General features: G+C 39.4%; 5 protein-coding genes across 8 annotated transcripts; 2 read left to right on the top strand and 3 right to left on the bottom strand.

Moving 5' to 3' along the window:
* Positions 1-224: 224 nt before the first annotated feature.
* On the bottom strand, positions 225-5,943 carry abtb1 (ankyrin repeat and BTB (POZ) domain containing 1). Its single transcript, XM_079358584.1, has 12 exons — positions 5,701-5,943; positions 4,694-4,756; positions 4,542-4,597; positions 4,264-4,408; positions 3,965-4,124; positions 3,794-3,839; positions 2,586-2,702; positions 2,283-2,395; positions 2,096-2,194; positions 1,814-1,981; positions 1,106-1,306; positions 225-867 (listed from the first exon to the last, which is right to left on the bottom strand). Exons 1-12 carry the CDS (start codon positions 5,754-5,756, stop codon positions 661-663), a joined length of 1,431 nt encoding a protein of 476 aa, XP_079214710.1. The 5' UTR covers positions 5,757-5,943; the 3' UTR covers positions 225-660.
* A 395-nt stretch (positions 5,944-6,338) lies between these two features.
* LOC306834601 (deoxyribonuclease-1-like) lies at positions 6,339-11,589 on the bottom strand. 3 transcript variants are annotated; one of them, XM_079360631.1, is made up of 10 exons: positions 11,504-11,589; positions 9,324-9,406; positions 9,026-9,114; positions 8,841-8,927; positions 8,642-8,754; positions 8,212-8,324; positions 7,895-8,052; positions 7,681-7,777; positions 7,431-7,554; positions 6,339-6,623 (listed from the first exon to the last, which is right to left on the bottom strand). In XM_079360631.1, the coding sequence occupies exons 2-10, from the start codon at positions 9,402-9,404 to the stop codon at positions 6,502-6,504; spliced, it is 984 nt and encodes a 327-aa protein (XP_079216757.1). In that variant the 5' UTR covers positions 9,405-9,406; positions 11,504-11,589; the 3' UTR covers positions 6,339-6,501. The 3 variants fall into 3 exon arrangements, with proteins under 3 accessions (XP_079216757.1, XP_079216758.1, XP_079216756.1); XM_079360632.1 differs by lacking the exon at positions 11,504-11,589 and adding an exon at positions 9,491-9,557; XM_079360630.1 differs by lacking the exon at positions 11,504-11,589 and having other exon boundaries at positions 9,324-9,487.
* LOC306834599 (keratin, type II cytoskeletal 8) lies at positions 6,514-13,516 on the top strand. The gene is made up of 10 exons (XM_079360627.1): positions 6,514-6,625; positions 10,427-10,732; positions 10,876-11,084; positions 11,179-11,239; positions 11,532-11,627; positions 11,725-11,889; positions 12,073-12,198; positions 12,577-12,797; positions 13,079-13,125; positions 13,246-13,516. Exons 2-10 carry the CDS (start codon positions 10,469-10,471, stop codon positions 13,326-13,328), a joined length of 1,272 nt encoding a protein of 423 aa, XP_079216753.1. The 5' UTR covers positions 6,514-6,625; positions 10,427-10,468; the 3' UTR covers positions 13,329-13,516.
* LOC306834597 (NACHT, LRR and PYD domains-containing protein 14) lies at positions 10,749-19,428 on the top strand. The gene is made up of 10 exons (XM_079360625.1): positions 10,749-10,760; positions 14,320-14,472; positions 14,707-16,306; positions 16,969-17,130; positions 17,225-17,398; positions 17,504-17,677; positions 17,809-17,982; positions 18,085-18,258; positions 18,357-18,524; positions 18,635-19,428. The coding sequence occupies exons 3-10, from the start codon at positions 14,718-14,720 to the stop codon at positions 18,702-18,704; spliced, it is 2,685 nt and encodes an 894-aa protein (XP_079216751.1). The 5' UTR covers positions 10,749-10,760; positions 14,320-14,472; positions 14,707-14,717; the 3' UTR covers positions 18,705-19,428.
* Positions 19,429-20,380: 952 nt separating this feature from the next.
* On the bottom strand, positions 20,381-26,395 carry LOC306834600 (ceramide synthase 5-like). 2 transcript variants are annotated; one of them, XM_079360629.1, is made up of 11 exons: positions 26,266-26,395; positions 25,990-26,172; positions 24,652-24,754; positions 24,316-24,446; positions 23,514-23,571; positions 23,345-23,395; positions 23,131-23,223; positions 22,505-22,633; positions 21,954-22,060; positions 21,634-21,790; positions 20,381-21,016 (listed from the first exon to the last, which is right to left on the bottom strand). In XM_079360629.1, exons 2-11 carry the CDS (start codon positions 26,163-26,165, stop codon positions 20,882-20,884), a joined length of 1,140 nt encoding a protein of 379 aa, XP_079216755.1. In that variant the 5' UTR covers positions 26,166-26,172; positions 26,266-26,395; the 3' UTR covers positions 20,381-20,881. The 2 variants fall into 2 exon arrangements, with proteins under 2 accessions (XP_079216755.1, XP_079216754.1); XM_079360628.1 differs by having other exon boundaries at positions 25,990-26,395.
* Positions 26,396-27,346: the final 951 nt, after the last annotated feature.

Below are 27,346 nucleotides of genomic sequence, written 5' to 3'. Positions count from 1 at the left end.
AATAACTTATAGGATAGGATATTAATAACGTGTAGCACTTATTTTTCTAAATGGGTCAGCAACTGAAATATATTCTCTTTACACAAGTGGATAGTGAATAATAGTTAATGAAATTCTACTTTCACATACTCCTGGAAATACAAGATTATATAAGTGGTGTGGTAGAGGAATGTTACATCTCAAATATTGAAATAAATGTAAGCTTTAATGTCATAAATGCATACTCATGTCAATCAAACGCGTTTATTGTCATGTACTTGGCTTTTTTAAGCATCAAATAAAATGACACAGAGTTCAGTGTGAGTGCTAGTCCTAAACTTAGTTGGGGTACCATTTAAAAGAGCTTAACAGCCAGTTAAATTCTATTGCACAATAACAATAAAATAATGCCTAAAATATGCATGTATATGCAACTCTTAAGATATTCTGTTGAAAATTATACGATAATTTGCTCAAAACTAATATTTTGTCTCATATTATACTTCACTCAGGAACATTTTTAACAACCAACAAACATGGTTTTGTTTATCTTAACATAAAATAAAAATATATATTCTGTACAAATAAACTGCAAAAAAGAAGGAAAGAAAAGAACCAACAAACATACAGATGCATATGTTATCTCTCCCTCCCACTATATCTTCACAACCTGCTGACTCTTCAGCAGTCAATATTAATGCTGCAGAGCAGCTCCTCCAAGGCATCCAGTTTCTGATTGGCTTCCTCGATTGCGCTGTACGTCTGTACGTTGCTGGCGATGTGATAGCGGATCTCGTCTACCAGGGGGACAGAGTCTGTCTCATGTCGCTCCTCCAGTGACGCAGCATCCTCTTTAATGACCTCGGCAAACTCGGGCTGCTCCACCAGCTGTGACAGACAGGTAAACAGGTACATGTGTGAATTTAAGTGTAGCTGGGCAAAATGTCCTATGTAGTCACCTTAGTTCACAGGCATAAAAGAGAACTGACACAGAAAACAGATGCAGCAAAAGTAATAAATATGTTATCAATATTAATAATTTGAAATGTGTGCAAAAAAGGAGTCAGGACCAACAAACTGGCTCCACTGTAAAAAAAAGAAAAAAGAGAGAGACACAGACACCTACCCGATCAATGATCTTGGCCATAAATTCTGTGCACTGATCCTCCAATCGAGAGAGACGGAAAAGCTTTGACATCTTCCACATATATAAAACGTTGTCTTCACATATAGTCTTAGCGAGAGTCTTCCCACAAAGCCGCTTCAGCCCGGGCAGCAGATACATGTCTGCCACACACAGCACGTCAAACACATTCTCTGCTGTCAGCTGCAAGGCAAAGAATTTCAGTCACCATTTGATTATAATAATTAAAAGTCAAATAACATGACCTTTGTTATTCAGGAGCTTTGCATCTGCTGTTTTCACAAATAATTATTAGCTGTCTGTTTCTTCCTTCCTGGTTGTAGCACATCCTTTTGTTTGTGTTTACAATCTCAAGTTGAAAAACAATCTTAAAAATGCGCCCACTTAATATATAGTTTCAATATTTTATACGTCACACCCTTTGAAGAAGAAAACATAGCGTGGGTTTAGGACTGCAACATTAATGTTAGCTTGTAAAAAAGAATGAATTGAAAAACACTATCAGAATGTACTGTATAATATATGTTTATACATTATTGTTACATGACCTGCATAATGTTGAAATGTTTGTTAGTTTGTTCTTCATATGTTTTCTTGATCTTTATATTTTGATAAGTGTCTTTGAGTTCTTGAAAATGTAATATTTCAAAAGATCCACAAACAACATTAACCCAGAGGCTGTGCACTCACCTCTGTGTCATCCCTGTAGATGTAGTACATGACATGGATAAATATTTCATGGGAAATATTGTGTAAAGTAATCACTGGTGTGCTGGGCTGAGACTGCAGCTGCTCCCCCTCACTGAAGTGGTCTTCCAGCAAGGCTTTAAAGTAATCACTACGTCCAGAGAAAAACGCCTTCAGACACACACGAAATAAGAAAATGAAGAAAACGGTCATTTTCATTTGAGAGAGAAGATTGATGCAGGGGTTTGTGATGTGATCAAAGAATGTTTCGCGGCTCGTTTGTACCTTATGACACAGGAAATTAAAGCTCTCGACTCTGAAGCAGATGTCAGGATATGTTGGGAAGTGGTCGACTCTGTTAAAGGGAAGTTCACCAAATCCAACCTGTGGAGAATCAACAGAAAGAGTTGAATTAAAACTAGACTAATTAAATCTAAACCAGACGCAGTTGAATGTTTCACAATGTCTTTACCCGCAGTTCAGTGGGAACTGCACAGTCTGCTAACTGAGCCATCTCCTCCTGCAGCTGACAGCTTTGAGGGTCCAGACTGAGAACCTTCACACAGACTCCTGGTTTGTTGGACACTTTGACAAAAAACACAAAATGGACACTTTTTATAATCATATTGGAAAATATTTACCCAAGCAACCTAAAATATGTGGAGACACTAAAGTTAAATTGTGTTTTTGTGACTATTTGAAAAGTTGTGTTTGACTCTTGTGATACACATTGATGTCTCAGTGGTGTGAACAAGAACTCAGAGGAGTAACTTACCAAATTCATACACCTTTTTGCATTTATTTTCAAGCTCCTCTATGAGGTCCGTCATTTTGCACTGTTTAGCAAGTCGTCTGGAGTCCTCCACAAGGCTAATGTCGATATCCATCCGTCCTTTAACAATAAGAATAACTAAATGAGGAATCTTACACATTGTTTGATGTGTTTGTTTTCATGATTTCTTGTCTGCTCTCTCTGCTCGTTTCATTCTTTTAATTTCATTTTGTAACATGAGTTTAGAAAAGAGTGCCTTACAAGTTAAGTTTATTATTGTTACATTATTACAGCTTATATGTTATTTTCATGAATAGTGATGTTACGGTTAATAATGCATGTTGCATTCAATGATTTGATAAAATTGGATTTGAAAATTACTTTCTGTACACTTTGGTGCCCCCTTAACACTCTCAAAAGCCATGGTTCAATATTTACCTTAATGGTGCTTAACCAATACTTTATTTTGCTTTTCGTGATAACTCTCTGTGGTCATGTGAAAAGCTCTCTTCTAACAGTCACATCAAATTTAAAGGGGGAATAAATCTACAGTCTAAAACTACCGCAGTTTGAAAGATTCCCACTTTATGAATTCTAACCCAGAAGGCCAAAGAAGCAAATTAACTTCAAGTCATGTTAATAACAACACCTGCGCTTTCATTTTCCATGCCATTGCATTAAACACATGTCATTAAGGGATGAAGAGGCCAGTATGAACAAGAGGAAGGATTACAGACATAAAAACTAGTTTCAATGTCTACATGACCGCCTTGTTATTATTTTAGGATAGAAGTGATTAAACTGAAAACCATTCCTTTAAGGCAGCCTGAAGTAAGAGCTCATAGAATAGAACACATTTTAAATGGTTTCACAATATTATTCATCATTTCAAATCATGACATCATATTAAAAGAATAATATATAAAGAGAATATTTTCTTGCAAATATTGGCATGACCTAAATTATGGACCTGTTTTTTTCACATTTTTTGAGGTGATCACCTAACATATCTTTATTCAAAGATTCACTGATAAAAAGTGTTTGTTTATCTAAGGAAGATTCATTATACTAAGGGTCTCCAAAAAATCCATAATGTTATCTTTGTAACTGGTACCTCACAGAATGATAATAAAGACAGAATTTAACAGGATAATCTTGTAACCGTGCCAAGTGCTGAAGCTAAAATGTGTTTGCAGCTTTAATACACTCACCTGTATAGATATATTGCAAGATGGCTCTAAAGGCCGCAGGGTTAATCTGAAAGTCAAAACCACTTATCAGTCCAGAAAAAAGGCAAACGATGTCTGATCTGTTGTATACAAGTGCCCAACTAAACACAAAGCTAGCACACAAGTGTAATCTTTAGGAATGTATCCATTTACCAAAGGGTGTTTGAGTGTGATCAAGGTCTTCCCTTTCCATTTAGTCTCAAACATATCAGTGAAGTACTCGGAGCGTGCACTCAGGACACATCTGTGGGCCGTAAATATCTGTCCGTGTACCAGGAACTTAACATCACTTTGTTGACCCTGCTCCAGTAACCTAAGGCAAAAAACACATTATAGAGATTACAGGTTGAAAGCTGTGCTGTTGCACTCCATTCCTCTCATTTCCTCTCTTTCTTTTCAATGTAAATTGCTGAAACAGCCGAGGAGAAAAGCCCACAGGCATCAAGCCTTACATGTGCAGAAAGTAGTTGAAATCTCCCCTCTGCATGGCGCGGACACTGACACACTTATAGTCTTTGATCAAGCGTCGAACAGAGTCATTCAGAGAGCCGTACATACATCGCTCGCCATCAAACGTGTTTGCTTCAAACTTGGCACCTTAAAGAAAAAGCAAAGAATCGAGGACAAAGGTTATACGACAGATCATTTCAGTGCAATTAATATGCTGAGCATGTCATTCACATTTAATCATTTTGATTAAATAGTGTGTATATTTAAATTGCAGCCTTACCACTAGTCAACAGGTACTGGACCAGCTGCTCATGGCCACAGAGACAGGCATAATACCTAAAAAAAAAAAAAAAGGTACACATTTCAGATTATTTCAGGTGTTGATGCTGTGTTAGCCTGAGAGTTAAGACTGCTTGACTAAATTGTACTTACAAAGGAGTGCTGTCCCATTTATCTCTTACATTGAGGTCCACGTCCCTCTGTTCAACAAGGTATCTTTAAAAGACAAAAAAACAAAACAAAACAAAAAACTGATGAGTAATTTTTCTGTCCAGGCCACTTTTAGGATTCTGGTAAAACTATGAGTGCTTCAAAATAAAAAACTAACTCTATGGATTGCTGAGAATAAAAATTCCAAAACTTTGGTAACCCTTTTGAATTCAGGTTGTTTATAAAAACCTATGTCAATCCCTGCTTTGATAATCACCATGGAAACGGTGTTTCTTGTACAACAGGTTTCTCCAACTGTACCAGATGTGTTCCTCCATTAACTAACTAACATTTACAGTAGACTTGTGTTAGCAATGTTGTTTTTGCATTATAAAAAAACATATATATTGTAAACATATTTGTAGGCTTATATAATAAAAAAACAAAAAAAACAATGTATTTGTGGATTTGGGTGTAAATATTACTTTAATTAACTGGAAGCATACTAATGTTGTGCACAGAGTGTACATCTATATATAAATGTATTTTCTAAATTATAAATCGATCTGACACATCTATGTTATGTTATGCATGTTAGCCCAGTATCAGCTAACATACTATTGACTAAACTAGGTGTTCTCCAGATCATCTCGGCTGTAAATGTTACAAGTCCAGACTTGTAAAGCAACGCTGGCTGACATAGGGTGTTGGTAGCTTGGTAACTATCTTACCCTACGTTTCTTTAAAATAAAAAAAAAGCAGCTGACCTACAAAGCTTTATGTAAGCTAAAGTTACCGCTGGGGCCAAAGCTATAGTTAGCAGCACGGACATCGTTGTTTACCTCATAATAACACACTGCAGTTAGCTTTTAAGATAAACAAGAGTACATTTATTCGACGGGAAATACTTGCACCATGTAGGCTACAGGGAGTTAGATTAACTTCAGCTTGTACACCGGGGAAAAAAATACAGTGAGAAATAAATAAACAGTAGAGCCATTCGTAGTTACCTGACTCTGCAAATGTCGCCCTTTCTGCAACTAATAAACAAATCATGCACGTCCATGATCTCCGCGGAGTTTTCGCTCCTCTGTGATGCATTTAGACAGCCTGTCTGACGGACAGGTGAAGGATCAGTTAGTCGAGCTTTAGAGGTTTGGAAAATAAACGATGGGAATTTGGCTGCTTGACACACCTTCTTGCAGTTGTTTACAAGCTAGTTGATCGCTCTGTGTTTTGGTGGAAGTCTTGTTGTCACGTGACAGCTGTATACTTCGCTTGCGGTAGGAAACAACGGTAACAGCTGGGTAGACGTTTTTATCCTCTACCTTTAAAAAAGCCATAAACAATAGTACCACAGTCTCATATGTCTGTCTTAACAACGTTTTTAATAAATTAAGACATTGTATTTGAATAGCCTATATTTAATGGCTAGCACCTGGAGTAAACAGAAGTATACTTTTGAAAGTCGGAGCTGACGCAGCTAACATGAATGCAGCACGTGTCCAGTTCATGCTTCAGGAATGAGTTAAAAAGCAGTTTAGTCGCGTTTTTTTGGCAGACAAACTACTTCATGTCAACCCCCATAGTCCGACAACAACTTAATACATCTTCATTCCAGTAGGCTTATTTAAGTTGTAAAATAGATGGGCTAATAAAAACAATTAGTAGGTGACAAACGAATATTTAGTTAAAAACATTATTTTATTCCAGTTTCAAATTCTCAACACAACAAATGATAACAACAACAACAACAACAACAACAAACAAACACAATATCTGAAAGCGAAAGCACAAGTGAGGTCTTCTTTTTATGCTTTCAGATGAAGTGCTGCAGCTCGGTGTTTTAATAAGGAGATCTGAAGTTGAAGTTTCTCTTGCTCCAACAGGAGGTTTTCTTTCTGCAGTTTCAACACATCAGACTGCAAACTATCTGTGAGTAAAACATATACATAAATAGGTTATATGAGTATTACTTCAACAATTATAAAGTTACAGTCACTTGAAAGAATCCTCTTTGTGTTTTACCCCATACCATGAAGCATTAATAACACAGATGTCTGGCATGTGGAAAATGTTTTCTCTAATAATAAATGAATAATAATTAGCAGTACAAATGCGGAGACACTGAAGTTTAGACAAGGTTTGAAGGCTCTGTTGGAAAGACATTAATAAATAAAACTTTATACATCGAGGCTTACTAAACAACTGTCATGAACATCAGGTTATATAAAGCCTTGTTGTTGTTTTCATTACACACTAAAAGGGTAAAGTGAAGAGTTAATATTTAGCTAATCATTATTGTCTTCTAATTTTGGTAGTTTAAGCCACCCGCCAACAAATGTGTCTCAATAAATATTTGTTTTGCAGTGTTACATTTTTTGTTTTGTATTATATTTTTAATGTTTTTGACAGTATCACAAAAACTCTGTATTTTCATTGGAGTTTTATTTAACTTATTGTAATTAAATTGATTTATATCTAATATGGGGTATATTAAGCCAATCACAATGTGTGGATCTATTAGAAAAACAGGTCTAATGAAACATTTATCAGCTTTGAATTTGTAAAAGAAAGAAGACGACACTCCCAAATACCAAGCATTTTTCTTTTTTGTAGTCATTCCAAGAGGCTGTACTGCGCTGTAAAACTCAAAAGTACTAAACATTGAGCACATTGTATGTGCCGTTTACTCCAACCCTTCAGACAAGAGAGAGTAAATTACTGTTTTGCTCTTTACCTGTGACAGCTCTTTTAACTGATGCCCGCTGGGTGTCACATATTTGTTGACTCTTTGTCACCCAGAAAGGAGGAGCACTGCATAATTCTACCTCAACAGGGTAGTGGTCGCTGACTCTCAGGGCCTGTGGGATTTTGCATGCATAAACTGTATCAGAAATGTTTCTAACAAAAAAAAGAAAAGAAACTGGAGAAGTTATACATGTGGAAAAATGCACATAATGTCTTGGTTACTACGAAGGACACCTTACCATTTCTTCAGTCATTGCGAACTCTTTCTGGAAATTAAATGTTTTGGCTGAGTTTGGCACAATGGCAGCGAGCACATCTTCTCCATACACAACAATCCTTTTGAGAGAAATAGACTCGGTTATCCAATCTATTGTTTAAATTCTTAATATTCCTGCAAGAAATGGTTGTGGTATTTTGGAATTAAATGTATGGAGATAATCAAAGTGCACTTGCCGGTCGTAGCTGCGTTCGTTTGATGTGTTTGCAGTGGTGTCCACGTCATCACCTATCAGCCAATGGAAATTTGTATCGCTGCGAATACGTATGTATTTCATGTCTTCCGGCGTGACATATGCTCCATCAGCATTGAAGTCCCCCAGGATCATTATGTTCTAGAGCAAATCAGAGATGGTTATGTCAGCAGTGCAAAATCCCTGGAAAAGTTCATCATTGTTTATTGATCCTTTATGAGCCATATAGAATGAAATCAAAGTATAAATTGTTTGATGAATCTTTAGGCTTTTAAAGGACTGTTTTCGGTTGAAACTCACGTCAGTTTTCCACTTGTCTTTGACCACCAGGAAGACCTCGTACAGCTCGTCGAGCTCTTTCGCAGAGTCCCATGCCCTGGTGTGCACCGGAATCAGCACGATGTTCTTTAACACTGCAACCAAAACAGTCCTATAAACTACAATTCTCTACTCTGATAACATGCCCCATCATGGTGTAATTAAAAAAGTGTAGATACACAAAGCAGACACAGACTGACTTAACTTGATAAACCTGCCCTGTGCTCCTTTGTATCATCTGTCACTAAGTCGGATTCATTCAGCTCAAGAAAACAAACTGGCTGGCACATGACTCAGACATACCGCCGTCTTCACAGCGATCATGTCATCATAACGTCTACAGCAACTGAAAATCATCATCATGTCTGTACCCATAAACTTTACGCGAGTTATTTTGAAGTGCAGAGACAACCTGTGTTTCGTGGTTTGAAGTGGAGAATATATGGCTCCCTTGCAAAAGCATCCACGTCATCCTCCTGATTGTCTTCATACTGATAGCAGTCGATCAGATCAACAACATCATCCCTTACAGTGGAAAAGAATGCTTTTAAGTGAAGCTGGTCATGGTGGAAAAAAAGGGGACAATGTCTGGTGATAAGATTCGATCTCACCTGTACAGAAACATAAACTGTTCCTTGTATCTGTTCCGGCCCAGGCGGGTGCTGAGCTGTAGAGCATAGTGATGTTTGGTGTTGACTCTGAGATGCCACAAGATCAGTACAAGTAAGAATGAATAACAATAGGTCAAGATAATCCCTGATCTGTGCTTCATCTAGATACAAGAAAATAGTCATACCGGTTCAGCTCCTTTAAGAAGAGTTTCACAGAATATCCGCTTATATCCACAACCTCTAGAATCAGTATAATGTCATACTGGGACACAATCTACACAATGGGAAATAAGGGAGTTATTGTATTTTCATTCATCACAGTGACAGTTTTTTGTTTCCTTTTGGCAGTTTACCAATTGCCACATGTCATTGAAGAACAACAGATCTTTTCTGTTTAACGTCTTCACTAAGAGTGACCACCTGATGCCTCCACATAAGCATAACAGTAGGCTCCACAACAATGCCAAATGAGATGTTCTTTACCTTAATCAGAGCTGACAGGACATCTGGATCAGAGACTTTCGTCAGTCCAAACCTATGAACGTTGAAAGAGGCAATCTTCATGTCTGACAAGAGAGGAGCCAATGAAAACATTACAACTATTCCATTTTGCTTCAATATACGTGCACGCACACAGTGAGAAGCTTTACCTTCTATAAAGGCTCTACTCCTCTAACAAACGCAGAGAATAAAGCTACAGAACAGGTTGAACAGCAGATCCATTTTGATAGGTTTTTTTTAGGACGGTGTTTGCGTAACTGGTGTAAAAGGGAGGAGATCGAAGACTGTGTGAAAGCACTAGGACAGCCCTGTTTAAAACCAGCTGCCACTTTGAATGATAAATGACGGCAGATGAATCGAAGACAAATTCCCAACATTCTGATTTAATCACTTTTTGTGTTTTTTGAAAGGATGAAACCCAATACATTTGTAAAAACACTTAAAAACTGTGACCGTTTCCTTTTCATTCCGTCAAAGCTCATTGACGTGAAGCTTTTTCAACCTTATAGCAATGAACTTGCTGGAATAAGAGAACTTGTCTCATTGAATGTCCATTGATCAAAAAAAAGTCAAATTTAGGAAAAATGAAAGTCTTTGATAACTAACTCCACCCAAAATTCATAAATGATGTGAGCTCTTGCTGTTTTAATTTCACACATATTTATCTTTCACCACCTTTTGATCCTCTGCCCTTTTACTGCTCATGTAGTATTACTTTGAATCATCTATCTATAGTGGGATTCCATTCATGCTCTGATTACAGATTATGTCTCTTGATGCCTCCTTGTATCAGTCACTAACTTGTCTTTCCTTAATTAGAAGGTGCTTTCTTTGATCAAACACCTGTAGGGCATTGTTCAAATAACTGAAACTGCATAACCTGGCAAAAGTCTTGCTTAACAACATCAAGAATGTAACTTTAACAGTGGTGGTAGGTGGGAGAACAGGAGGCATGTGTCTGACTGGTTAACCCACATTGAGAAGCGACATATCTCCCCTATCATGCCACACCCAGAGTCGCCTATAAAGAAGCAACCAAAAGATAAGAGATTCACATTTGAGCTCAAAAACGGCTTGAGCTCCAGTTCTTAATCTACAGAAATAAATATCCACATATCAGCGCCGCCATGAGTCTGAGGAGCAAACGCAGCACCCGCCCAGGACAACACATGTCTTCAGGAGGCTTCAGTAGCATGTCCACGGGATCCTACTCCTTCTCCAACCGCAGCAATGGACCACACCAGGCAGCCCCAATTACAGCCGTGACCATCAACAAGAGCTTGCTGAACCCGCTGATAATAGACATAGACCCCAATGTCCATGCTGTTCGCAACCAGGAGAAAGAGCAAATCAAGAGTCTCAACAACCGCTTTGTTTCATTCATTGATAAGGTAAGGGGAGAAGTGTCTTAAAAAACACGTTTTTTAAATGTTATTCTTCTTAGATATTTTATTTTCTTACACTTAAAAGCCAACCATACCCATAAAAGATGTTGGGATGTGTTTGATTTTGTTGGTGCCTTCTTGTTCAAAAGGTGAGACACCTAGAACAGCAGAACAAGATGTTAGAAACCAAGTGGGAGCTGCTGCAGGGACAGACTGAAGCCTCGTCTGATGTGGAGCCCATGCTCAAGTCCTACATCGCCAATCTGCAGAGGCAGCTGGAGTTCCTCAACAATGACAAACAAAGACTGGACATGGAGAACAATGTCATGCACAAACATGTGGAAGACTACAAGACCAAGTAAGAGAGTCCCCTGAGGAAAAAAAAGGAACTAGAATGAAGATGCTCATTGATAAGACTTGAGGAAGTAATGGAATGTTTTGCACTGTTTCAGGTATGAGCATGAGATCAACCAGAGGAATGATGTGGAGAATGATTTTGTCTTGCTAAAAAAGGTACAGTAAAATATGATGGCTATGATAGACACTTGATAAAACAAAACTTTCTTTATCCAGATAAGGATCTGAACTATTTGTTTTGTATTCATTGCATTTTTTTTAAACTGTCTGGAAAATGGTGTTCACATTTAAGGTATCTGAAAGCTACTAATCAAACAATAATACGATCTCAGCTTCACATTTTAATTTATTGATAAAAAAATAATATCCTGTCTATTGAATTAAACATCTTTTAGACACAGGAAGTGTTGTATTTCTGACTGTTTTTGTGCTTTTCTTTTGGCTTCAGGATGTGGATGCAGGCTACATATCGAAGGTGGATCTAGACGACAAGGTGTCCTTCATCAGTGATGAGCTAAAGTTCCTCCAGTCTCTGTATTACGCGGTACATCCTCTAACTGAAAACCTTTACAGAATTTGAAAATCATACAAATAATAACAAAGTAACTTACTTTAGCTGTGTTTGTTATTGAATGAATAAGGAGCTGCAAGAGCTGCAGGACAGTCTGAAGGAGACCTCTGTGGTGGTGCAGATGGACAACTCTCGCAACCTGGACATGGAACAGATCGTGGCTGATGTTAAGGCCCAGTATGAGGACATTGCGGCACGCAGCCGTGAGGAAGCTGAAAGCTGGCACAAAGACAAGGTGAAGCTCTAAAATATGTCCCTGTTGTGGTTGAACAAGTCTAGAATGAAACCAGAAAAATGAAAGGGGTCGGGGTTTAGAAGAGCTCATTTACCTACTTAAATACCTTTCCTTTTTGACTCTTGTCAAACCTGTTCTTAACTTTTTTCACATTTCTTCCTGTCTGTTTTCTAACTGCACCAGTTTGACCAGAAGAAAGCTGAGGCAGACCAGTATAGCAATGAGCTGCGTAGCTCCAAGGCAGAAATATCTGAGTTCAACAGATTGATCAGCCGCCTGCAGAATGAGATCCAAGCTGCAAAGGCACAGGTCAGTGAAAGGTTTGGAGAATGTCTGATACAGTATGTGGAAAGTCAAATTAAACGTCTTGTTTGGGCTTGATATTTGCCAGATAATCGAGTTATGTTTGCTAACAGGTGCTACATTTAGTAAAGTAAAAGGAAAGCAAACAAACATGAATAAAAAGCCACATATTTGGAGCTCAATATTTCTCTTTAAACAGCAATTAACTGATTTTATTCCATTTTATATAACGCTGTCTGAGGCATGCAAGTAATTTCACATTTTCTTACCTAAAGCATTCCTCATGTGACATACCTCAACGTCAATGAAATATCTGCAGTCATATGATTTGAGGTGATAGACAAGAACAGTGTTTTCTGCATGCTTACATTTTTTTTTTTTCAGCGTGCTAACCTTGAAGACCAAGTAGCCGAATCAGAGTGTCGTGGTGAGGAGGCTGTGCAGGATGCCAAGGCTCGTATCAGGGACCTGGAGCTGGCTATGCAGAGGGCTAAGCAGGATATGACTCGGCAACTCAGAGAGTACCAAGAGCTCATGAATGTCAAGCTGGCCCTGGACATAGAGATCTCTACCTACAGGAAGCTGCTGGAAGGAGAGGAAGAAAGGTGAGTTGTACTGGTAGATCAGAGTAGTGACTATTTCTCTTAAAATACCTCATTAAATGCAAGCTATTTGGAGCTGTAATGCAAAAAGAGCTACAGTGGAATATGCCAGGAAATGACACCTCAATTTGTTGAGGTTTTTAACAAATTAGAACAGAAAAATTAGCCAGACTCATATTTCTGACAGTGCCTTTGTCAGACATGTAGAGCTCTCCCTTTATTATTTGTTTACTTTGTTAGTAAATTAGTTGTGTTTATTTATTTTTTGTTTTTTCTCACTGCAGACTCGGACAGGACTCAATTCTCAGCATCCAAACAGTGCCCACAAGAGGTGACTACTTTATATTTAAACTCAAGACAAACCCATTATGATCACTGTCCTATGTATTGTTGTAGTAGCACGTGTTTGTTTGCTTTTATGTGAGTTATTAACTATCTTTTTCCCCAACAGCTGGCCCAATTAACAACCAACTTCAGCGAAAGTCAAGTGCAATTCTTATCAAGACAACAGAGACTTCTGACAGAGTGTACTAAATCATGAAGAAAATACTAAAAATCAAAATGCAAAGCTGCAACCTGCTGGATCACTGTGGACATTTTATTCTGACGTGAACATCACTCTGTAATTTACAATAAGTCACTTGCAGCACAGCTTAATCTGTTTGTATTGTATTGAATTTCTGCCTCTGCCTGTGTTAAAAATAAAGACGTACTCACGTGCATTGCATTTTTGATCTTGCTTTATACTTAACTATTCAGTGAAAAGTTGTTTTTTTACAGTTACATACAAATTATTAGAGAAAGGGGATTTACATGTGGGAAATGTGCCACAGGTCATACTAGAAGCCGGGCCACCTGCTGAGATAACTTAGCCTACTACTGACAAAGTATAGACATTAAATTCCAGTAAAAATGTTTTTCTAAAATTAACACAATAGAATGGTTACATATGGATCTTTTAAGCTTAATTATTTAAGGTCTTAAATAATGTTAAATGTTAGACAAACCAACTTCTAAAAATTGCAAGCAAAGTTCTGCAAACTGTCTATCTTGCAAATTACATTTGATGGCATCATTGGGGTACCGAAATGTTGCTAAAATTAAATTTCTTTTATTTACATATTTTGAGATAGTGCAGTGTCTATAGACTTAGTGCAGCTTGTACATGCTACATCAATCGTCATTACCGATACTTATCTGGGCTCTAAAAATACACAATAATTATTATTTTTCCCCGAAATAATACAGGTCGGCAGTTTAGTTTAAGTAACTGAAATAATTGTATTTAACTAAACAGTTCAATAGGCTATAATATCACATATCTATGTAGTGTAGTAAATGAATAAAGTGGTATCAAACGGTCAGTATGGTTCTTGTATGTAGGCTTAATAAAGTTTCACTTCGCAGTTTTGAGTATCAGTTCCTCTAGCATGCTTCGTAGTACTTTATGTGGAAACATGTTAGAATACTATTGACTTCCGGTTCTGTCGCCTGTAAGGCAGAGTCGAGGGCTTAAAAAAAACAGAAACAGCATTTCCTCGTAAATGATTTCTAGCCAGTCTTGTAAATTGATAGGTTCATAAAGGGCGTAACGTCGGACATTAGAACACGAATCTTTCTACACATACTCGTTTCTTTATAACACTTTGTGTCTGTTTGTTTTCCAGTAACACTGAAGGTAACTTTTCTTTTCTTCCGTGTTTTGAAAAAGGACAGAGGTTATTTTAGGCCACTGTTATATTTTAAGGTGTGTAAACAGATGGGGTGGAGTTTATTCCAGCTGAGAGCATAGACTGTCAAAAGAGTTGAGATGTACATTACACTATTGTTTATTACACTATAATTTATTTGTAAACACGAAAAACGTGTCCTCAGTTCACTCCTTATTGCATTATATTTGATGTTTTTACAGCTTTTCACACCATGGACAAAGACGCTGTACTGACTCACATCCTGAAGCCAAAGGGCATGTCTACACTGCTTGGTGGAGAACTACCTATAAATCTGATCAACAACAACAGGTACATATCTCTGCTGACGTCTAAAGCTCAGGCAGCAGATAGAAATGTAAAAGGCAACTTGCCCTCCCTCAATGATGCCCTCCTGACTGCTCTGTCAGGTAAGGTCAAAACCGTGTCCCTGGTTGGACCTGAAGGATCAGGTAAAACCACAGCTCTGCAGAAGCTTGTCTTGGACTGGGCACAAGGACAACACCTTCAAAACTTTACTGCCGTTTTTCACTTCCAGTTCAGAGAGTTAAATGACATGAATTGGCCACTCTCCTTGGAGACACTATTGTTGCAGCATCATGGTCTCATCCAGCATGAGTCATTATCCTCAGTCCTGCAAAATCCAGAGGATGTGCTGTTTGTTTTCGATGATCTGGATGACTGCAAACAGAGCCTGGACCACTCCACCCAAACACTCTGCTCTAACCCTTCCCAGGCGCTGTCACTGTCCAACTTAGTGGCGAGCTTGCTTCATGGATCTCTGCTGAAAGGAGCGGCCTTTGTGGTCGCCACCAGAACACCTGGATTTCTGAAGTTTCTTGGTGGTACCCGGGTAAAAGTATTAGGGTTTCTAAAGCCAGAAAGAGAGGCCTACTTTCACGGATTCTTTACTGACCCAGGTGTTGCCAACAAAGCAATTCAGCACATGGAAAGGACTCTAGGCTTTTATGATATCGCTACCACCCCAAGATTTTGTTGGACAGTTTGTTCTACCTACAAATCACTGATGGATGCTGCAGCAAAACTTCCTGAAACAATATCTCAGCTGTATGTAGACATCCTGGTCCACCAGATTCAGATGCTGTCGCTGAGCCAGAACTGTAATAAAGAACTAGTGTTGGCCCTTGGTAGGATGGCATCTCACTGTTCTCGCGATCAACATTTGAGATGTAAGAAAGAGGAAATGGATGCCTTTGGTTTTCAGCAGCTTCTCGCCTCAGTCGGGGGTTTTTTACAAGTAGAAGGAGAGCATTCACGTAGACCGCTCTTCTCCTTTCGCTCTCAAGCGATGCAGGAGTTCCTCTTGGCTGTGTCTTTCTTTTTGGACAAGTCAATATGTGAGGGTGCGGAAAAGGTGTTGGAAAAGCACAAAGGGGCCAACTTTGTAGGTATGTTCTTGTCAGCGCTCTCGGAGCCGACTCAGAGCAGACCTCTGGAGACCCTGCTCGGCAGATTTGACCCAGATCAGATCATGGATTTTAAGAGTTGGTTCAAAAGCAGCTCGGAGGCGACACTGAAGGGATGCTTTAAAGAAGAGCACTACCATTGCTTCCACCTGCTGCATCAGGCTCAAAGTGACAGTTTGGTAAAGGAGATCATCACCCACTCAGCACGTCTTGGTATATGCTACGGAGACCTGAGCCTCCAGGACTGTGTGGCTCTGAATTATGTCATCACGTGTCTCGGTGAGATGAAGCAGTTGAGTCTGTATCAAACAAGATATTTGACTGAGGAGAAAGCTGAGAGGCTGGCTCCAGCTATGAGCTTGTCACATGATATCAAGTAAGTTATGCCAAAAATTCAAGTTTAGAATTGATTCTCTTCAGGAAGTGTTGTTGGAATACCAACACCAGTCTTGTAAATGTCATCACTAAGGCCTCGAATTTGTCGACAATATGTCCAGCTATAATTAACCAGCCCCGTAAAAATCAAAGTATTTGCTCTTCTACAAAACCCTATTCTACTTTACTCTGGCAAAAATATACAATATGGCCCCACAGACACATCATCACTCAACGATATCAAATAGCTGATACCTGATAGAAAAGAGTAAAAATAGTCACGTTACGAAAATGTTAATAATCAGCGTTTCCCCATCACACATTTTAAGAAAATGTATTTCTTAATAATTTTATATAATTACGAATTACCTTCCATTAAAGAAGTAGAGCAGATTTACAATTATTAATGGACAAAGGAAAGGCTGGCCTTACAATAATGGCAGTAGTCGATTCATTCCAATGCATTGTGTTGCTGTTAAAAGATTCAAATGATGTTTTGTTTTTTTCTCCTTGCATTAGTATCAAACATTTGAGCTACTCCTCATTGGCCAATGCTCAAGTCTATGAAGAGAAATCCGTGTCACAAAGAATTATGTTATAAGAGCGCTTCGATTTCCTGTGTTCAAATGCTGATCATATGTATCACTGCTTTGTGTCCAACAGCCTGTCCGGCTGCTCGGTGAGTACTGGAGCGGTCCCTCATCTGAATTCCGCTCTCAGCAGAGGACTCATCCAAGAGCTGGATCTCTCTAACAGCCACTTCGGAGATGTAAAGTTAAAAGTCCTCTGCTCTGGTCTCAGAGACTCCAAGCTATGCAAGTTAAAGTAAGATTATTAAAAGGCTTTACTTTTGTTTTCACACAATTCTTAAATTCAGTTACTAAGTTCTTCATTTTTTCCCCCCTTGTGATTAACTTAGTATTGAAGTGTGCTCAGTGACAGAGGTGGGCTGTCAAGATCTGGCGTGGGTCCTGTCCTTAGACACCTCTCAGCTGTGTGTGTTGAACCTCCGAGCGAATGCGATTGGGGATCAGGGCTTAATGAAACTGTGCAGAGGCCTGCAGAGTCCACACTGCAAACTGCAGCAGCTTGTGTAAGTACAATCTCTTTTAAGGCTTTTTATTTATTTATATATTTTTACGTTTATTCACTTTGCTTTTTCGTATTAAGAATGAGATTTATTTTTTCTCGTTTAAAGACTACAAGCGAGCGAGCTCACTGCATTATCCATGGAAGCTTTGTCTGCGGCTTTGTGTTCTGGCCAATCAGAGATGAGGAAGGTGGACCTGTCAAACAACGCAGTTGGCGATGCTGGAGTTGAGGCCTTGTGCAAATCCCTGCAACATCCACTCTGTAAACTGCAGAGCCTCATGTAAGTGTGCAACCACAGATTTAGTTCATGTTTTTTATTTAGAAGGTTGCTGAAAACACAAAATTTGAATGGGAGTGACTAATCAAACGGTTGCATCCACTTTACTACCTTTCCTTTTTCTCACATTATAGATTATTTGATAATGAGATAACTGGTGCATGCTGCTCCCATTTGATGGAGGCGTTGATGTCAGGGAACTGCTCGCTGTCTGAGCTGGAGCTGTCTGTGAATGATTTGGGCCAGGAGGGGGCACTGTTGCTCTGCCAAGCACTCAGCAAACCTGGCTGTCCAATAGAAACACTCGGGTAGAGTCACATGTTTCAACAGCCTGTCAAAGTGCCACCTTTCACAAATATTTGTTGATATTCGGATCACTTCATCTGTGCTTGATTTGTTCCGTCCTACAGTTTGAAACGATGTGAGTTAACAGAGTTGGTCTTCAGAGACCTGGGCTCAGTGCTGACAAGTGGAACTTCTAAACTCAAGTCCCTGAATGTGGGTATGCATAAAGTAGGAGACCGAGGGGTTAAACATCTTTGGGATGCAATCAAACATCCAAACTGTCTGTTGGAGGAGCTTGAGTGAGTTGACCAAAAAAAACAAACAATCTTCTTAATATTTTTTTTGTTCCACCACAACCTCACTCAGTTCAACTCTGGTTTCTTCTCTTTTGTGGAAGTGTTGAAATCACAGCTCTTACTGATGCCTGTGTGGAGGACTTGTGTGCTGCAATAAGAGCCAGTAAGACTTTGAAGAGCTTGGAACTAAGAAACAACTCCCTGACTGACGCATCTGTCCCAGCCCTAGTCCAAGTCATGCAGGACAGCCCCAACGTGCTGGAGATGTGGTAAGCCTGGTTCGGTTTTCTGACAAACTACAGTGCTCACAATGTTCTTTACATAGTTTAAGGAAAATCTGTTCAACCCATCCATCCACTGCTGCTTTTGTCTTTTTCAGCCTCAAGTACAACGACTTCAGTGAAGACGTTTTTGATATGTTGGAAGAGTGTAACAGAATAAGATACTAAAAAATACAACCTGATAATGACAAAGTGACACTTCTTGACCCGACAAACTCTCCTCACAGCTAAAATGAGAAGAACATTGATTATTTTTCTTTTGGTCAAAAATGGATGTGAGATTTGTGAAAAGGTTAATTTTCATCAAAATTTGCTCTGATTGCAGCTTCACAAGTGTTGAAGTTTATTGCTTTGTCTTTCATGAAGGTGATGTGATAAAGCCACCTTAAAAAAAACATGTGCCTTTATTTAGTAGTTTTAGTCTCTCTTTCTCTTTAGAGAGAGAGAGAGAGAGAGAATGGAGACAAGTGAGACAAGTGTTTGGACACGAACACGAGCCGTCCGATTGGAGGATTACAGCCTCCATGCATGGGGTGCGCCCTCTAACCACTGGGCTGCGCCCTCTAACCACTGGGCTGCCTCCATCCAGTAAAATCCACCTTTCAGAGAATTGTGATTACAGTTTTTTTTTTCTGGCTATTTTCCTGCAATTTAAGTAAGAAGACCATCTTTATAAAAACAAATCTATGATCAGTTGCAGGAGTGAAATGCTGACATCTTAACGATCAACCAAATATTGTGTTTGCAGTTGATAATTAGGATGGATTTAGAAAGAATCTCCTATTAAAATTTCAATTGCCCCTCGGGGACAAATGAAGCTTTCTGAGTTGAATTGAGAATCAGATTTAAAACTAAAATCTGTTTCAAAAAAAAAAAGTTGAATATTAGAGTTTGTATTAGTTGTGTGAGGAATCTTTGTGTCGTCGTGGAAGCCGTGTGCTCCAAACGACGTCTGCCGTATGTCTTTCAGCTGCCTCTACAAAACATGTACTTCTCATGCAGTGTGTGCACGAGTGAGACAGTGCTTCAACGATACGCACCTTGAACTTATGACCCTCTCACTCTTACATATGTCTTAGTTTATGGTAAACGACTTGAATACTCCTTATAAAAATGTGCCCTGGAGATCCTAAAGCCAATATACGAGACGTGCATCAACCTGAGGAGCTCTGCTATGAACAGTCGTTTACAACATTTCGTGTTATATAACCAACAGTAAAATTACATGCTTTGTCTTTATACTTTGAACTTTAAAAAAATAATGCACTAGCTTCCTTTGTCAGGAGTTGTGATTTTTTTATTTAATTTTTTTACTGCTGTGCAATGGATTGTGGGTCAGGGTAGCCAAAAAAAGCATACTGGATTGTACACAGCAAAATGTGACCTGATTAAGTAGGACATTCTGGTATTTCAGGCAAACGTATACCAGAACATACTAAATCTGCTCCGACATAAAAGTATGGATATAAAATGCAGCCTTAAAATCATACAATACTTTTATTAATGCAGAAAGACTAGGTAATGTGTTAGTGCTTTTGTCTTCAGAAGACTTACTTGAGTTGCTATTCACAGCTGATTTGTTTTTAAACTCAAGTTCACTTGAGGTCAGACCATACTGTACCTGTGCTCTTTTAAAATCAAGGCTATCGTTTAAACCTTTGCACTACGTTAACCTTGTAAATGATCCTTTAATCCCTTTCCTGATTTGTTTTGCATAATGCCTTGTTTGCTTATGCATAGCATATGTAAAGTACTTTGAGTTGCCTTTTCTACGTGAAATGTTTAAGAAAGAACTCCTTGCACTGCCGTAAAAAAAAAAAGTCAAGATATCACCCTTTCATCACTGTAATTGATACAATGTTTTATTAAGAAATCTTTGGCATTTCAAGACATTTCTGTCGTATATTCTGAAAGGCAGATGCAGTGATTTGTTTTACAGCTTTAGAATATATTACCATGTTTACTAATAAAATCTATTTACATGTAAAAAAAATGACTCATGACAGATACACATTTGCAATTTAAATGTTGAACACTAACACACACTCACAAACACACACACGCACACACAGCAAGGTGTAGACAGAGCGCACACCTTCTCTACTCCTGTAAGCAATAAGCAGGTGTAAACATCACACATCGTAAACCTGACTCAGTAAGACAAAGCTAAGTCTGCATTCAACACATGGAGTGTGTTTGTATTGAAGTTACCTCTCCATTGGAACAACTCAGGAAACCTTTTTGGAGCGACTAGAAAACTTTCCAATCATTTCACGAGGTGGGTCACACAGGCACTCGGGAAATGAATAAAGCCACACTTGGAGAGAAGATCTGCACCATGGGACTCAGTGGTCATGAGTGTCTCCATTAAGGTTAGCAGTGTGGTTGTCGTCCTTCGGTTTCAGGGTCTGATTGGCGGTTTTGCATTTCGTCTCCTCGTCTGAGCTGCTCTCGATGTCACTTCTGTCGTCTTTGGAAACCTGTTGAATCAATCACAAAGAGGGAAACGGTGACTATCAACTGGAATAATAACAAGGCTAAGAGCGTAAAAGACAATTTAATATGCTCTCATTTCATTCTGGTTCACAAGCATTACAAATTTTAACCAAAGGGTAACATCAATGTCTGTACCAAATTAGAAATTATGCTTATTATTGCATATTATGCTGTAGGGAAAGTCAGTGAATGGAATCACCTAATAACAACAAATATCTGTGTTCAAAATCGTAGAGGGACATGGATGTTATTCTGTGAAGTGACAAATTTGAACTATGGCACCAGGTGGTGTGCTACTCATTAGATCAATCAAACACAAGCTCTATCCCCTGGGGAGCATGAGTGTTTGTTCAAAATACCATGGTAACACTTTTGAGAGTTGTAAAAGCACTTCTCACACACACAAGAAAAGAAAGGACAGTTCACTGCAGCTCCAAAGTAAATGTAAACAGATCCCCAAAGTCAAGTGCGGGGCCATCCTCAGGTGACGACATTTCATGGCAACCCATTGAAAAGTTGTTGAGATATTCAGTGTTTGGACGGAAATAAACGTTGCTGGCAAGGCTAAAAATTGTGGCAAACAACAGACGGTCAAACTAACCTTTCCCTTAAATATGGCTTTGATGGCAATACGAGCGACAAGGTAGAACCAGATTATGTGAAGAACCTGCAGCACCAACAGCAGGCCATTGAGCAGCCACCAGGCTTGGTACGGCCCGACGATCTCCCAACTCTCAAACAGAACGCTGTTTACAATCCTGCAAGAAATACAGACACATACGGTTAATGCTCCTCTAAGTTTGACATTTTTCTATCTTTTTGTGAAGAAACTAACAATGTTTGAAAAAAAAAATAGGCTTAAATATTACATTAGAAAGAGTATTTCAAAAGGCTATACAAATGATTTCTGTTATGTCTCACCAGAAAGGGTAGATGACAAGCCGGGTGAAGAAAAAGCCTATGCTGAACACCACAAACAGGCCATCACATAGCCTCTGGTACTTGGCATAGTTGGCCAGCTTTGCAGCCTTCGGAAAGAAAAAAGGAATTCAATCATTCACAGTGACCAAATACCACTTCTTGATTTCTATTGTAATTTCCAGACGTCACATGACTGAATGCCAGCTACTAAACTAAGCTTACACACTAACTTTTATTAGCCTATACTTGTACTTGTCTTTTTGTCACAGCAATGCTAATTAGAGACACATGCTTTTTTTTTTAGTCAAACAGGTAGTACAAGTAACCTACAACTGCTTCCACTAAATGTCAGTGACATCCCATCAATGCGATGCTAATGAGAGACGTGTGTTTTGTCAGACAGGTTAAACAAGCAGCACAGCACGAAACCCTCCATGCGTGTGTGCTCCCAGCTGTGTTTGCCTACATTTTGTGCTAACTATTCATGGTCAACAGGCACAACTTTGCTCCTCTGCAAAAGGTGCCATTAAAATCTTCAGCAGGATCGTTACCTCGAGAAAGATGTCAGATGCATCGTGCACACACATGACCAAAGTGCCAACTCTTAGCATGTTGTTGGCATAGGAGAATGTGATGAGCATGATGGTTGCCAGGTGGTGCACAAGCATGATGAAGAAATCCTGTCATCAGTGAAATGCAGAGAGATGACAGAAAGAGAGAGAGAAAGAGAGAGAGAGAGAGAGATGGATAAGGGGGTAAAATTACAAGTTTCTTAAAACACCTGCAGCAAATGGAACCAATGAGATGTAGCAGAAAAATCCTCATCGCTCGTCTTTGTGCATTCATTCAGACTGTCAACTACAAAAACTGAAAGGCTTGTATCAATACCTGGATAACAGGCTGACAGAAAGCTATAAATCTTTGTAAATATGTGTAGCATGTATGTGTGTAGTTCGTTGCCTAACCTGTTTCGCTGGAGCGCAACGGAAACATTAATACAGAAGGAACGTACAAAGGTGTGAGAGTTGAACTTGAAAACACACCCTCCGAAAAGTTACAAATAATAGATATGACATATGAATACATAAAGCTGGCAAAGCTGTCGTATTAAAAGGGTAAGAAGTGTTTAGGAGGGTCATTGAGAAACCGCACAATAGTCTACTTGTTGTGGACTCACCTTACGCTTAATATCTGTGAATTGGGAAAACATCAGAGACCAGTAGAAGGCCAGCTCAGCTACATAGTAGTTGTACTGTCCAGGACTCAGAGGCTTTGGGAGGGAGTCAAGCAAAAACACCTTTAACAAACATGAAGCTCTACTACTCTCTACTAATAGTATGGTGCTGAACAGAAAAGTCCTAATACAGACAGCTTATTATGATTGTACCAACCTGAAATGGATAGTTGTACCAACACTGTCTGGTATCCCACATCCAAGGAGACTTAACAGAAACAGATACAATGTGCCTGATTAGACCATAGACTGTGATTAGACAGGCACAGTTCCAATATGCTACACTTTGTGCAACCACAGCAGTACTGTAAAAGAACTCAACTCACCACCCACAAATAGCGAATGGCATAGATGAAAATCCCCAAATAAAATGTAAACCGCCACCTGGGGAAAAAGGCAAACGCAGAATAAGAAACAGACAAAAAAAAATGTGTTTACTCTTTGAAAAACAAGATTAAGAGACAACAGTAATTTGGACTGTTCTTGAGTGTAGCATTGCTTGTAGCTGTATGCTGTCAGTATGCTAGCAGAGACAGAATATTTTGATTTTTACTTGGAAACAACATTCAGAGGCTATAGTTACGCTAACCATCTTTCAGGCTCTTGCTTTCTGTTGATCCTGTCATTTTATTCCATCCGTTTTGTTGGTTCTGTTAGTGTTATGGATTTTTGCTCTTGTGACAAAGTCCGTTTTGTTTAGCCTATGTTGAGCTGTACTGAGTGACAGATGAAGCAACTGGAGACTTAAGTGGCCAAACAGAAGATGCTTACATGATGTTGCTATTATTTGTGTTATTCATTTACTTAGTGTAGACTCCCCTGCCATTATATCTTTTAACAAATACTAGCATGCTAGTATTTGTTAAAAGATAACCACATGCTAGCAAGAAAGATTATACTCAAAACCATAAAACGTGACGTCATTGTGGAATTTAAGGAACAAGTCATTTGTTGGTGCTAAAGGTGAGGATCATGGATGTCTGTTCAGAATATCTTGGCAAATGTGTCCAATAGTTGTTAAGAGAGTTTTGTTAACTAGCAAACATAAATTAAATCTACTGCAGTGCAGCTACATCTCCATCCATTACATGGTGCAATCCCAAAAAGCAGTTTCTTAGAAACACCTACATGCTCTCACAGAACTTTTTCTGCGTACTGGGCCGGTCTTGGTTCCGACGAACACGAAACCATCTCTGTATTTTCCGCACATCCCAGTCCAGCTGCTTAGAGAGTCCCTCCAGTTGCCTCGTGTCGGGACTCTGCAAAGAGGACCAAAAGAAATCACTTCGTTTTCATAGTCTCTACTTGTAAAACCAAAATACTTGAAGGTATGACACACCACATTAAGTACTGACTAAATGTATTATTATGCCTGTGGTGGCTTGGCCCAGTGCAGAAACATCTGTAATCCAGAATACAGGGGAACATTTACTGGACTTTAGCACAAACATGGTATTTAAGTACCGTTTTGGATAGATACACCTTCTCCAGGACATCGTTGGATTGAGCTCGTCGAGGCAATCCAGCCTGAATCTGAAGTATGTGGGCACAGGGTTTGGCCACTAGCCTGTATACACACAGACAGCAGCAACAAAAAAAAACAGAGTGCAGGGAGGGGACACAGAGATGGTGTGGTATTAATAAACTCAATTAGAACAATAGAGACACAGATGGAGAACTTTAGCACTTTGCACACGCTGAAGGAGCAAATTAACCATTAGCTTAATTGGCCTCGCTGAATTGAACTGTGTAGCTTCAGCAGTTTTCCACACAGTTATGTATTACATGTATGTTGGGGATACAATAGAGCCTATAGGGGAGACACAGAAGGAATCCTGGGGAATGTAGCACCTATTCTAAACACAGCGTGATGACCTATCATGTGAGAGGGCGGGAGAAGGAGAACCTTAGGAGGGGAGACACACACACACACACACACACACACACACACACACACACACACACACACACAACTGATGGGTGTCACAAGATCTTCTAGTTCCCCTGGTTGAGTAGATCACAATCCAGGCTCAGACTTGTAGCATTTTTTAGGTCTCAATCTTAGTAAATAAACCCACTTATCTGGAGTAGTTTTCCAAACATTAGAAAAGACTGAATGATTAGGTTTGCAGACTGGACTTTGCTCGATCCTGTCACTGGTGATTTGACTCTAAAAGGAGGAACTGGCTACGCTTTTCTTAGTCCACAAAAGTCTCACTTACAGTGTATACGTGAGGTATTACAATGTGGGACATTTAGATGCCAGTTCTTTTAAATACCGTAACTTGGAGCAGGACAAAATGACAGTAAACTATCATTACCCCGCAAGGTAAACCGGTGGAGTTATTTTAATGTCAACACAAAGGAATGTTCACTCGCAGTGTTAATAGGAGAGGATGAAGCAAAAACAACAACAGACAGTGCCTAAACACTGACAAAGAAGAGTCTGAAGATGAGGCAGCCCCATTTTGAATCAACAAAGGGATAGGCCTATGTCTGATCAAAAGTCAAGGAAGTTGTTCAATATATTTTTTAGTACAACCAACTGCAGTGCTACAGCACATAATGGACACATCACTTTATAATGCACATTCATGTCTATGCTTCCTACTGATATGTTGTGTTTCAGAGCAACTATTTTTCTCCCTGGGAATAATTAAGTATTTCTGATTGTGATACTGCCTCCAGAAAGTTAGCTCTCCCTCTGTGCCACACAAGGCAGAAAACCCCAAACTGCGCTCACATGGATCACGCAGGAGGAGGAAACTGGAAAAGTTATCAACAAAGGAGGATCTATTTTACCTTTCAAAAAGCAGCCTTAGTAGAAAAACTCCAACAGCCAGAGGCAAGGCGATAAACATGTGCTGCAATCGGGGATACTCCACACCAGGTGGTGGACGCTCCAGGTCGGCCCATGACACATTTTCGGGAAGCCAAAACCTCTCACTCCAAAGCCAGGCTGAGATAGAGGAAGTCATCGGGGAGCTATGTAATAACAAATCAGGAGCAGCAGAAGTAACGAAGCTACGGCAGACCGGGAGACTTACTTTACGCACATCTGGCTTGGGCTTAACTCACCGATACCTGTCTGCTGGGATGTGGCCACTTCTACTCCAGCTACACTAACTTACAGAGTATCACTTCTGGTGAGCTGCTTTGACTGCACGGACCGCTAGGTTGACACGTAATGCCGAAAGACAACGCCCACCAGCACACTGTTGATTGGACAACTTTCAATGAAGTTTTCCGCGTCAAGAATGAATTTACTGTTTCGTCACTCCTGCACTTTACATTGTTAAGAAACTGGAGAGGTGAAGGCAGCACTAGCATTAAACAAAAAACAAACAAAAAAAAGCAGGATTTGGGGTGTTCAACAAGTGATTTTTTCATGGAAGCTGTTTTCACTGCAAAGCTGTTCTCTGGTCAGGAAATACATCCAGACAAAGTGACATTTTAATGATTCAGCATGTGATAGTGGTGGCTTTAAGAGGAAGCAAATCAAAAGCTCGCCCTGAACTGATGATGATTTTTGCTGTCTTGTTTAGAGTTGGGACTGATGACTGATGTGAAGTGATGTTTTGCTGGGTTCCGGGGCCTGCTGGAGTTGAAATGAAATAGCAGATCTCATAACAATGGCAACCGTTAAGAAAGGAGAAGTCGCTTTGAAAGTGTCTCTGGGAAGAGTGGAATTAAAATCAAGAAGAGTGTTGAAAATGAAAGGCAGCTTATAGGGAAAGGAGACTAATGGGAGGCCCTGTTTTTCTTTTGATCCTTGGATTAAGAAAGTCAGTCATTGCTCAGGAATAGGAGGAGACTCTTTTAAAGTTTACAGATAAGGCTTGGACGTATGGGTTAAAGCATTACTCATGCATCACAGGAAGGCATCCCACTGGACTCTGTCAATGTGGACACCCTAACCTGAAACAATCAGGCATGCTTGGAATGTGTCAAATATAATACAGAAAGGGAATCTTTGTTTAAGACAGTCTCAGAACTGGGAGGACAATCATTTTCAATGAAATCCTTCTTTAGCCATCATGAGTCGTGACAACCAGCGAATGCCCAAAAAGGCAGTTTTACAGTTTCTGCATGATTCATGGCTGTAGTAATGTGAGGACAGGAAATGTTATTGTGTCAGTTAAGCTTTGTCCTGTAAAGG

Source organism: Symphodus melops (genome assembly GCF_947650265.1).
Source record: "Symphodus melops genome assembly, chromosome: 13".
Lineage (NCBI taxonomy): Eukaryota > Metazoa > Chordata > Actinopteri > Labriformes > Labridae > Symphodus > Symphodus melops.
This window is presented reverse-complemented; position numbering and strand designations above follow the sequence as displayed.